Source organism: Ambystoma mexicanum, chromosome 5p, assembly GCF_040938575.1.
Source record: "Ambystoma mexicanum isolate Mex_15411 chromosome 5p, UKY_AmexF1_1, whole genome shotgun sequence".
Classification (NCBI taxonomy): Eukaryota; Metazoa; Chordata; class Amphibia; order Caudata; family Ambystomatidae; genus Ambystoma; species Ambystoma mexicanum.
The window spans coordinates 414,148,619-414,161,896 of record NC_090930.1 but is presented as its reverse complement, the minus strand read 5'-3'; the positions used below and the strand labels follow the sequence as shown (position 1 = coordinate 414,161,896).

At 43.7% G+C, this 13,278-nt stretch overlaps 1 protein-coding gene across 1 annotated transcript in view; it reads left to right on the top strand.

Moving 5' to 3' along the window:
* Positions 1 to 13,278, top strand: part of ADGRG4 (adhesion G protein-coupled receptor G4) — a 1,571,349-nt gene that overhangs the window by 1,464,469 nt on the left and 93,602 nt on the right. Inside the window, exon 24 of the mRNA XM_069612803.1 lies at positions 717 to 872. Coding sequence (XP_069468904.1) covers positions 717 to 872 — 156 coding nt within the window. The remainder of the gene's footprint in view (positions 1 to 716; positions 873 to 13,278) is intronic.

Here is a 13,278-nt window from a genome sequence, read left to right as displayed (position 1 = left end):
CTCTTTCACCCCCTGTGTATTCACCCCCACAAGCCCGACCCATCCCTGCCTCTCTGCTACCCTGGCATCCTACCTGCACCTCCTGTGCGAGTCTCTTTTATACAACACTCCCAGCTGGGTTTGCAGTTTGTAAATCCCATGCAATGCACATATACAGATCTCAGAGTGCTGCTCAGATAATGGCGTGTTGGTTTCAATACAAAATATCAGCCTTAAAAGTCACTGCTGTAAACATTGTGAGCTTCCATTGTGCCATGGGCTTCCATGAATTGTACTTGTGTATTTCTTGAAAACAACCACAATCTGTGGAAATCAACACAGTCAGCAGGGATCAGAACACTGACCCTACACAGTGTTTCCTACTCAACTGTGGGGAACCCGCACAGGCACCCTGTGGACCCAGGGAATCAGAATAAGCAGACCTGGAAGAAACCCATGCTAGTAGGATGTGTGCAGATCCGATTCTCTCTCCTTCTGCACAGGTGGGGATGAAGTTCTAAGTCTGGAATCTAAATGTTTTGGGTTGGTGTTAAACCCACACGCGCTCTGCTTTCGTTGAGTTACTTTCTGGTCGCATTTCATATTTTTATTGAGTGAGTTAGTGAGTTAGTGAGTGAGTGAGTGAGTGAGTATTTGGCACATGTAATGATGACCCGTTACAATATTTCTTCAAACAGCCTTTTACATGCAACCCATCCTCTTTTTTTAAATTTCAGAATGGAGCAGGACGGCCCACACTGGATCCGTACATAATAAGGTAGCATGGAATCAGAGGTCCTCGGCGCAGTCTCTGAAGTCGCGCGCCTCCTGCTCTCTGTCCAATGGCTCAGGCTCCATCTCGGATAATAACTCTGCCACGAATCTCACAAATGGTATTAAAAAACTACTAATGAATGACATTCTTATTCGCAAAAAAAGGCAAAAATCAAACGGCTGATGATGATCCAAGATATGTATTCTATTACATCCAGGCATTCATGATCTAAAGGGACTGTCAAAACAAATGTATTTCTGAAATATATATTGTAAACAGAAAACCTTACATGCATGTAATGCAGGCATCCTTACTTTTAGTAGCGACAGAAATACCCATGTAGTATCTAATCTTCATCCTGGTTACATCACGGGCGTTTAGAATATGTTTGTGAAAACCGCAGTGATTTTTGCATATTTTTACATGATGGTGGAATGCAGGTCAGGGGGCCTGAAAGATGTGCTGTTCGATCCAAAGAATGTAATGACTGGATGCCATAACCAACACAATAGGCATTCAGTCCATGGCAGGTGTGTCCCCCCTGCCCAGCCTTGCCCTGGCCCATCAGTTGGACCAATCTCCTTTATGAAGAGCATGGAGATGTTTGGATCTTGCCAGAAGGCAATGATGGTTTAAAGGGACTGTATACAAGCTGCAGGGCTGTTGCTAGGTCTGGAAAAGATCTGGGCCTAAGCTAATGTCGGGACTGGCAGGATTCGGGGCTAGCTATATCCTTTTGTTTGTAGCCCCTAAGCTTCTATCTGGGGCTACAACCAAAAGACCCAGGGCTATAGCCACCCTTAGCTCCCACCTAGCAATGCCTCTGGCGAGCTGCAGGCTGTTCCATAATGTGGCTTTGCGCCGCTGCATTGCTCTCAGGGGGCTTCACAGAAGGTAGCCTCCTGTTAGCGATGCATGCTGTCATTGTGGGTCTCCTCGGCAAGGCATTCCAATGGACGCCAGATATTGCTAGCATTCAGATCGTGCAGCTGTGTAGGCATGGGAGTATGTGGGCCTCTGCTTTAGGCCACACTACTCTTTCCAAACACTGTCCGATTGCTATTCCAAGAGGCTGGATTCTAGAGCATTTCAACTGTTGTGTTTTCCGTGTACCCAGGTGCCCACTTCAGTGGCTTTAATGTATGGGGTGATACAAGAGAGAGTCCATCACTGTGCCTGTAACAGAATCCGCTACTGGCCAGGAGAAGTACATCCGAGAGCAAAGGCTTCTATGTACTATGCCCGAACGTGTACATTGCTCGGCTCAGTGTTTTTTCAGTCATAAGATAAAGCATTTGGGAAGTGATTAGTTCACTTCCTTCGCTTACATATTCGTACCATGGGCTGAAGGCCAGGCTGTACCCTACCCTTCAGAGCTGTGAGTCATCAGCTTAAGCCTCAAAGTAACAATAGTGTGGTAAGCACCAAAATAAAAGGAATGTCCAACCAGGTTCTACAAAATATGTCCTTTACTTCAACACAGATCACTATTGAAAACACTAAAAACCCACCCCTATAAAAAAAAAAGAACAATTAGCTTTATAATGTAAGCTAACAGATAATACAAATTAGAGCTATATTGGAGCTCATTTTCAATCGCTGGTAACATTAATGGAAGGAGTGGAAGCCGTAAAGCTTTTATGCCTTTCATTAATGTTACCCTTCCTCTCATTTTCATTCATTTGTATGGCGGAGATGAGTGGGGGAGCGCAATTAGCATTTCCACCGTCTTTCTTCCTCTCTTCCTTACAAATGCTCCAGCATTTGCAACGGCATGGATTTTCATGCCTGACATGCTCGGCAGGGTTTAACTGTAATTATGAACACTGCTTATCATGTGTCCATGATGAGCAGTGTTCATAATTGAAATTAAACCCTGCCCGACATACATGCATGCCAGGCAGGGTTTAATTGTAATTGTGAGCTGCATTGCAAGCAGCGCTCACAATGAAAAGTTTATGCTGACTGCATGCAAGCATGCCAGGCAGTGTTTACTCACTTTGCACTGTAGAGGTAAAATGTACGCCGCCTTTGCCCTGCACTTTTGCACTCTGCTGTGCAAATGATGAAAATTTGGCAGTGGCGAACTGCCTACGTGTGTGTCAACACATGATACCCCCCTCCACGCCCCCCGCCGCCAAATTGATCGTTTGTATAAAATGAGCTCCATAGAGTCTAGGCATTAACATGAAGGCGGGAAAAATGCATACAAGAATGAAAGTGAAAACACAAAATGAAATGTTTATTTTCGAAAGGCCTTTGGTTACATTTTGAACCTGACCCCGCTCTAGGGCCGAAGGCAAAGGCCAGGTGGGACACTCACATCCTGCCTTGTCTCTTTATGGTGTTCCAGTAGTGCTCAGATGCTTTTCTTGGTGGTTGTCGATGCAGTTGTTCGAGTGGGAACTGCTCGATCCAGCTTCTCGATGCAGGAGGGCGGCTCAAAGGGACTTGATCGATAATAAATAGCTTTGAGCTAAATGTGTCAGCTGGTGCTCGGGGACTCGAAGTGGCACGTGTCTGAATGCACATGTTAGGGTCTGGAGCAGGACGTGTTGACATCTTGACAGTGGTTAAGCAATGGCTTCACGGTCTCAGTGACACGAATCAAAGAGATGCTGAAATGCTTGGCATTAGCAACGTCTGGGGTATTGGCCGTTGGCTTAAGAAATGCTGCAGGTTCCAAATCATGTTGCTGTGAGGAATTGTGGCCCTCTTCTGCTCTTCCGAAGCTAGAGAAGCTTGCTAATGTCGTTTTCAGGATGTCTGCCGCCAACACATAAGAAGGGCCTCTTGGGTGCCAGCTTCTCAGCAGCGGTCAGGCTTTTGGCCCTTCTGCAGGTAACCTCTCCATTCCCCCAGAGGTTGTGGAGGAAACGACCGTTTAGAGCCTTTGGGAACACGTATGTGCAACACTAGATAAGGCTCCTTTAATCCTGTTCCCAGATTCCATGACCTTCAAGAAAGGGAGGGTGGCTCACTCCTCGTGTGACTGAATCCTAGAAAGGGATTTGTGTATTTTCAAGCCTCTTCTAGGAGCCAATGATGGTCACTTTAAAATAATGTCTTCCCTCTACTGCGCTCATACCCAGATCTCTGTTTACAGGAAGTCATGTGGTCTAGGGGGAAGTAATGCAGGGCAAAATTCAAAATGGACGAATGGTACTACTGCACACCAGTAAGAATGCATAGGTGTCTTGCATATGGATGTTAGCGATTCTGTTTCACAGCCCATCTGGGTCAAATGGTCCTGGCAGGTCAATCAGGGTAGAAACCAACAACATTCGTTTTTAAGCGGCACAGCACTTTGTCAAGTGAGGCTGATTAGTAGACCTCACATTCATGCAGAATCCATTCACTTGAAATTCTGACATTTTAAAATAAATCAATAAAGCGGTTTCCATAGGGGATAGAAGTCTGTCACAGTGACCTCTGTTTTAAGAATGCCCCCTTGACCATAGAGCTTTCTTGAATGGTTATGCTTGCACAACTGCCCAAGTACACCCCTAGCTTACTGGTTGATGAATTATATTTCAATGAGCAACTAAATAAGGTAAGAGGGTTGCTGTTTATCTCTGTTGCACAAGGCGAGGGCTTACTAGGCAGTCTTTGCTCTTAGAGTTCTCGCATTCAAGTATGCTCACCCCGCTAACTACTTTAGGATATCCAGGCCTTTGTCAGAATTGCTCTTGTGATTTCAATACTGGAGCAAACGGTGGGTATCTGTGGCACAGGAGTGGAACAAGAACCAAAGAGCTCTGATTGTGCTCATGAAAGAATTCATATATATGGTTAAAAAATAAACTAAGAAGGGGAAGACTGATGGCGATAATAACGAGTGTGTGAAGTTTGACCCACCTTCTGTGTTTAATCTTTGAGGAAATATCTGAATCATTGAATAGGTGGTTGTTAACCATCCATGTTGGTCTGGAGTCACTATTGGTATGCTGAGATATTGATTAATGATTGATTGATTGATTGAGGAGTGTGTGAAGAATTCAACCACCCGTACAGTGGGTGGGCCCTAGTCTGTTTTTGTGAAAAATGTTAAATATCTAATTGGTTATTTGTAACGTGCTTAATACCGAAGAGGCCTAAGCACGGACCTGGGCCTGTAATGCTTTGCATCGACTTGGACGAGCATGTTGCCACTGAGCTATAAATTAAATTGAATGGTGGTAGATCAACCTCTGGAAAATGTGTGGAGCTAATCCGCACACATTTTGCGATGCTCACCGCATGACATGCACATAGACCTGCACACTCTGGGTGGACTCAGCCTACAGGCACAGTCCCACCTGTGATATTTAGTTGGGATATGACAGTCACAAGTACACCATGTCATCTCAGAAGGGGGAGGGCCAAACCTTCCCCCTGCCATCGCCAGCCTAATTAACTAACAAAGACTGCATGGATCTACACTGTCCTTTTGTTTGGCCCTGCAATGGGTGGCAGTGATTGACATAGTTAACATACTAATAGAGTGTACTTCAAACAGGCCCACATGGGGCCTGGCTGCATAGTTAACAAAGGAGACAGGAAACCCCAACAACCTTTCATATGCACTCTGTCAACCTGAAGCCTGCTTCCGCCCTTAGTATCGATTGACAGTGAAATGTCATGTCTGGGACTGTGTGTACTACAGTAGTCATCCCCGTAGGGGGTCCTCATTCAGAAGGTATGAGTATGAGGATTGACTGTGCCAGAAAGTCTGGTCTCACCACAGCTTCAAGGGAGACCTGTCGCTTTAATCAGGAACCACAGAGCGCTCCATTGACCGGAGAGACCCTTTGATCCACAACAGACAGGAAGATGGGTGGGACTTAGTATTGAATGTTTTCACCCCTTTACCTTTTCTGTTGTAAATCACTCTGGTTATGACCTCATGCATATAGAAGATTGATGGTGAGAACGCAGAAATCGGTTAATTAATGTAAGCTTAGCCAACACCAATCCATGTGGTCCATTTGGCTTTAAAAGAAGGTCGAGCCCCTATTTTGGAGAGATCATCTGAAGACCTTTCAAGGAGTAGCAAGAACAAGTCATCATTGGACCCTGGCTGAAGGTACAGTCTGCCTTACATCTTCCACCTACTGAAGGAAGGCCAGGACCTCCAAAGATGGAGGTAAGATCCCTCCCTTAAACATCTCCCAGGGAACATATTAAGATACTGAATCCAGAGGACCGTCCGCAGCTCCACCACCAGTACCCAGCCAGCACACGGCTTGCCCTGCTAGGCTCTGCAGTAAACCTCCTAGGTGGGAAGTATCAGAGAGTCTCTGAACCAAACCATGGACAAGGCAGCTGCCTGCAACACTCTCCTCAGCTTTGGGCCATCCACCTTAAAGAACAACACAAACCCAGTGAAGAAGCTTGGAGGAGTGCATCGACAATCTTCTACCGACGTCTGCCTTGAAGGTTATTTTTGAGCCAGTCGAGTCCCTCGAGCTGCAACCGAGTGCATCACTGACTGTTGTTACACAACAGTGGCTAGAGCCATCTGAGACGCCTCAACCAGTGCTTTAGAACCACTGACCTGCACTGAGACAACGCTTCCTGACCCTGAGTTGCCATGTAGGCCAGCCTGCAGATGTTTGTCCAGCTTCGCCCGTTGATACCAGCAGCTGTATCCCCTCTTGAACTCTGTCGCAAAAGCATGCAAAGTGCCATGAGACTGACTGGATGCTTTCGAGCACCAAGAAATCCTAAAAGCACCACGTACTTTGCAGTTCTGTCCCCCTGGTTCTTCTCTGAAGGCCCCTGGTGACATTTTACGACCCATTGCTCCCTTTCTGTTTAAACCAAGTATCATTGAACTATTGCGATTAATTACTATACCGACTACCCTCCTGTCAGTATCCAGAGTGCATGCAGTATCGTCCACGATACCAACATTGGACAAGTACGTTTTCAGTTTGCTTGTGTTTCTAATCTGTTTGGATCCCTTCTGGTGCACTAGAGTTGTGGGGCTGATTAATGGTTTAGAAACCGATATTCATCGCTGGATCACTGGTGCCCCGGAAGTTGATTAGCCACAGAGTGTTTCTGATGCACTATACCCAAAATGGTCTCTAGTTGAGGTGAAACACTAACCTCTCACTCTAAACAACCAGACCCTTAGGAGCTATTCTGGCCCAACAATTGAGCATGTCTTATTTCAAGGGGATTTTATTTCAGAATTCTGCAACTTGCACTCAAATCTCAGTTTCATGTTTGAAATGTGGGATTTTGTGAGACCATGGTTTGAGAAGCAAACATATTTCTCCAACTGGGTTAGGGGCTTTGGCTTTCTGATATACAGGAACATTTGATTTAGACATTTAAATGCCAGGCTTCACAGAATAATTTGAAGACCACTTGATCAGAGATTGGAAGCCAGTATGGAGGTATGTCTAGGCAGTGGCACATTGTTCAGTTTTCATAAATTGATACTTACCTTAGATGGCAAATTGTTATGGCCTCTGCAGATTTAGATTGCGATTTATAGTGTAGGTTGACTTACAGGCATATCAGTAACATAGACTGAAATTGACAGCAAAAATCTGCAAATTGGTGTTCCAACAACAGGTGAAAACATATTCACAAACAAAAATAGTGAAAATGGGATTTTCTTTTAACTGCTCATATTTTGGGTTATATGGACATTATGGAAACCACACATATCCATAGGTGTTTCACTTCCCCACCTGCATTTAAATTCTCCCCTAGAAGGATGTTGTGCATGGATGCACATATGGCCCCTTTTCTCACCATTTTGTGGTTATCTCTGCCCACTACCTTAACTTAAGTCTTAATGGCATTTCACTTTATCTTAATAGCACAAGATTCCCTAAAATGTGTGGAAAGATTTTCCTATTGTCGACATTAAACTGGGACTCGACCATAAAGAAACCAGAGTGTGCCCCTCTTTCCTGGACCGTTAATATCCATGGATTTCTGAAGGGTGTAAGCTTCATAATCCCATAGGGTGCTGCACCAGGGCGACACATCCCCTGCTTTGGAGTGCCACACTGTGGGCTACTCCACTCAGACCCCACTGTGGGTATGGTGGTGAGCAGGCTCCCTGCTAAACCTGATTACTACAGCTACCGGACATCCTTGCAGCAGAATCCTCACTGATTGATAGCACCTGCACTGGCTGTGAGCTGCTAGCAATGACTGCCTCCTTGACAATGTCAAGAGCACAGAAACTGGTAGGAGGAGAACATCAGTGGATGAGTAGATTAACTGTGGAGGGATCCAGAGTGTGCCCTTCTTTCCTGGACTATATATATATATATCACTACAAAAACAACTTTGTTGAGGGGACGTTATGGTTAAGATGCCCTACGAAAAACCTGTGCACGTCACTAAAAAAAAAATTTTCGCCCTCCCCATTATGGTTCAAATTAAAACCGAAAACCCCTGAAATTCGCCAGTTATGGCAGACTGAGCCCCCATACTTGCCATCACCACTGTGCACTGCTAACACTAACACCCAGAACATGAAAGATGTCATCTCAAATGTAACTGATGACATCACTGACGACATCACATGTTTAGCCCCTTTGTTTTCGTTCCCTACCCTATATATATATATATATATATGTATATATATATATATACATTCAGTAAAATAACTTTGTTAAAGGGATGTTATACTTCACAGTGAAACCAAAAAACACTGCACATTCCCCCATTATGGTAAGCTCAGCAACCATAACTCGCAGCATCTACGTGCATTGTTAAGACTAACACCCAGGAGATCAAAGATTACATCACAAATATCATTTAATTTGAACCATTTTGGGGAGGGCTACCATTTTTTTTAGTGAAGTGCACAGGTTTTTAGTAGGGCACCTTAACCATAACGTCCCCTCAACAAAGTCTTTTTTGTAGTGGATTTTACAGGCTTTTGGGAGGGCAACGTAACCATAACATCCCTTTAACAACGTTTTTTTAACTGAATACCATAGGTTTTTATTACTGTAAATACATCATAACAGTACTTTAAGACAAATGTTGTACTACATATATCAGGGTTCTAATAGTAACACATAATCATACTACTGTAAAGGCACATTTGAAGTAACTGCCCACCTTCCGAAGAATTCCACATTATTGTATGCTGGCGCACAGCATGGGGCCGTGTTCGAAAAGTCATACCCACTTCACAGTGCCATGTGTAACTGGGTGATAGTGCGGAAGTACAATGTATATTATTGTAGGAACTTGTAACTGGAACATTTCCGGCACAGAACTCCACAAGGCAAGTGTGCAACACAATATAAGCAAGAGTGCATACTGACGTATCTGGATCATTAACCCCCCCATTCCTCCCCAAAGAGTGGGGGATGAATGCCATTAGCAATCTAGATTTTACAGCAGTAACCCGTGCTACCAAGAAAGAGTATTTTTTGTCTTCAACCGGGATGCCTCTGGCGTTCCCGGCTGAAGAAAACAAATCCTTTTTCAAGATGGCCACCATAGAAAGGTAAGACGGGTGTTGGATAGAAACCCTTCTTTGCTTTCCTTTGCAGGCTACATAAAGAAAAAATGAAACTGTATGACCGTAAAGGCAGCGCCACATTTGTGTTCCTTGAGAAATGTATGGTTATGAGCAAGACCTTTACCAGAAAGGCAGTCCCTGGTGGACATGGTGACCTCAATGCAATGTTTTGTCTCTTCCATTAATGGCCAGTAGCCGCATCCCCGACATTGTGGCCACTACCATACACAGAGGCTACCCTTCATAGACGGAAACTGTAGCGTTGATTTGTTATGTACATGACAACACTTGTTAAATATCAACACACTATCACATGTACAACATAATCCTTTTCGGGTGTTGTCAATGACGTTTACATACATGCGTTGTACATGTAGTAATTGTTTTCTGTAAAAATGTGCTTAAAAAGGAGTAGTCTACTTACGTTTACATAAAATCTCAAACAAACTCTGTAATGGGAAGCGCAATGACGTTAGAAATATTGGAAGCAACACCATTACCACTCACCTTTCGACACATAATTTCGTAAGTGGCACAGGTTGAAAGGTGTGAAGATATGTGTATTAGGAGTGTGTAACCATGTATTATTTTACAAACCTTTCTGTGCAGCAAACACTTTCAGTGCAGCGTATCTCATTTTTCTGGTTTTAAGAAGATACTAATCATTCTGAATTAATGTTTGTTAATAGGGCATCTGGGTGACAGAAATTGGTCTGACGGTAACAGAAATTGGCCTGACGGCACTAAAGCATATGAGATGGGCCTGATCCTCCCATAGCCAAAGCAAGTGCTATGCAGTACCTTTCTCCATAACGTTCCTTGGCAGCTTAAACAAATGCGTCCATATTGACGTACGTGCCGTGATGTAGCACCTACAAAAGAACACATTACGACCTACAACGTAGCATGCCACATTGTGAAAACAGAGAGTAAATTTGTAAAAAAAAACACTAACATTTAAGAATTAGTACAGTAGTTTTATTTCACAATAAACTGAGCGAAAGTCGCCCTAAGGAATTAGTAAAGTAGTTTTGTATCACAATGCACGGTGCGAAATGATTGCCCTATTCACATTTCCATACAAGTAGTAAGTTTGTGTCTTTGGTCAACAATGAAAATGGTGATGGCCATGTTGGTTTCTTTCACACACAGAAAGTAAGCGTTTCCGCCACAGTAGTCATTTTCCTCCCACATTGATGTGCAAGACGACGTCAACCGATGTGATCTACACCATCAGAAAGGATGGAATGTTACTCCTTATGGCGACATCAGCATAAGGACATAGAAGTCCGACACAGTCGTCCCACTGAATTATGACACACAGACAACTGGTAATGAACAGCTGCATTTGACGGTTAAAAAAGCCGTCACTCGGCAGCTATAATCCACGACAATCACAATAGGGAAGGAAGTATCTGAGGGGAAAAGTGGAAATAAAATGTGTATCAATACGCAACCTCTGCACAAAACAAAGTTGTAACACATACTTTTATTACTAAATATTAATTTAATTTGGGGAAATGTACTGGCACCCTACAAACAGCTACAATGTACAATGTCCATAATGGGGAAAAAAAAATCACCGGCACATAAACCCCGTAATTCATTAGGAAATTTGTTTTTCCCCCAAAGTAAAAATGTAATGTCAATTTGGTATATAGGCGGGAAAAATACACTTACATGATGTGGACCTGCTCCATTGCATTGGCTGCAGTCAGACAGTAGTGTATTTGCAATAGTGCCTCTTCGGGAACTAATATTTCATGGTCGGTGCAAATGTTTTTGAAGCATAACCTTATCAAACGATATGTTTTTCTAACTGTTACTCCCTGCATTCTTTCTGCTCTTTCCCTGTACCTCAAGGTTAAAAAACAACTGACCCTTATGGCTGTCGACAAATATGCGGCTGCACTGAGCTGGTATTTAAAACAGAAAATGAAGTGGCCTTCACTTCAAATGTAAATACATTCTCATTTTGCAACAATATCAGTGTCTATTCATGAGAACCGCTACTCCCGTACACGTGCATAACTGCTGTGTGTACGAAATAGTGCAGGTGGCTGGCTTCGATTTCAAACAGTATTGACGCCAGCCTGACTAGAGTAATGTTGTTTATGTATTGTAAAATGGATGCAGTAAGTTCATTTCGTACATGAGTAGCAAGTTTCACTGTACCGTATGACAGTGCTAATAAGAATACTTCAATGTTTCACTTTCTACTACCAAGTCTCATTAACGCTTACCTTTCAAAACAGTGCTCCATAAGTGTTAACAAGTGCATTGGTGTCTTCTTCGTTTACGTATGTTAGCGGCGATGTCCGTGTTCAACAGAAAACGAAGTAAACATGGCGGATGTATCGAAAGATTGAGACGTGCTTCACGCTGTGCCACAACCAATCAGTGAAAGTGCAACATGGTCATGGACAGCACGCCACGAAATAGCCAATTGCAATCTTCTCCACGGAGCGAACAGGGAAGTGTCTCCACGGAGCAGACTAAGATATCACTAATTTTTAGAGACATACTTTTTGATTGTTTTTAAGGGAACAACTGCATGGATTGTCACAAAATTTACAAAAGCACGCTTTCGCAACCAAGCCCCTGCCACTGCCGCAAATTTGGTTGAAATCCATCCAGCGGTTTGGCCTGTAGCCGTGCGCAAAGTTTTCCCCCATTCAGTCTATGAGAAAAAAAGACGTTTTGGGACCCTCCCTATAACGTTGCCCCCCCGGACCAAACATCACCAAACCTTGCAAAAAAAATCAGAGTGGGCCATATACTATGTTTGCAAAGTTTGATGAGGATTTGTCCAAGTGCAGCGGAGTTATAAGCCGCCCAAAAAAGTGCTCTTCCTATGGAAACAGCAACTTAACCATAACTACACAGCCACTACCGTGGCTGTGTATATATATATATATATATATATATATATATATATATATATATATATATATATATATATATATATATATATATTAAAGGGCCTGCGGTAGTAGCCCTGTAGTTATGGTTAAGTTGTTTAACCCATAGGAAATGCACCTTTTGGGTGGCTTATAACCCCCCCCCCCCACAGACAAATCCTCGCAAACTTTTGCATAATAATTATATGTCCCTGTCAGATCAATCCTACAAGTTTGGTGAGGTTTCGTCAATGGGGGACAAAGTTATTTGGGGGTCCCAGAATGTATGTTTTTTCCCTTAGATGCAATATAAAACAAATTTTGCTCACACCTACAACCCAAACCGCTGGACAAATTTTCACCACATGTGCGGCAGGAGCGGCGGCTTCCTCCCAAAAGTGTGCTTTTGTACATTTGGCGCAAATCCATCCGGCAGTTTTTTTTTAAACGACCAATAAGTGGGTTAAAAAGAATTTGTGGTTTCTGGGTTCGGTCAGCGGACTGACATCCCTGTTAAGTCCATGACAGGCATCAGATTGGTCTAAAGAGCGATGTGATGTCCACGGACATCGGATGCGTACGCTGATTGGATGGTGAAAAGGGTGAAGTGCGTCATATTTTTGGAATGCTTGCCATGTTGCGGCAGTGCAGGTGACCTCCGACGGTGCAGTGGGGAAAAAGTCTGGAAAACACATTTTGGGTCATTTGGTGGTGGAAAGAAGGGCTGGGAAGAGTGGAGGGGTGGACAAAAAGATTATGTGGGGCTGTTTTTGTAGGTTGAAAAAGGTCAGCAGGAGTGGTGGCTGTCCGTGGACACCACGGTCGGCCAGCGCCGTGAACGGCTGGTTTGGAAAAGACATTTGGGTTTATTTGATGGCTGGAAGAGGGAATTGAAATGGTAGGGAAGTGGAATAAAGGTAATGTGTAGCTGTTTTTGTAGGTGAAAAAGGGTTTCAAAATGCTGCCAAGCCTGCTGTCTATTTCAGTGTCTGCGGACATCCCTTTGATTGCAGGAGGGTCAGGGTGAGTTTTATTAGTTGACGGTGTATGGTATGTACGTGTTATATAGTTAATTGTGTTGTGGTCAGTGGACATATTCTGGGGGCATGGCGCAGACAATGACCTCAAGAATATGT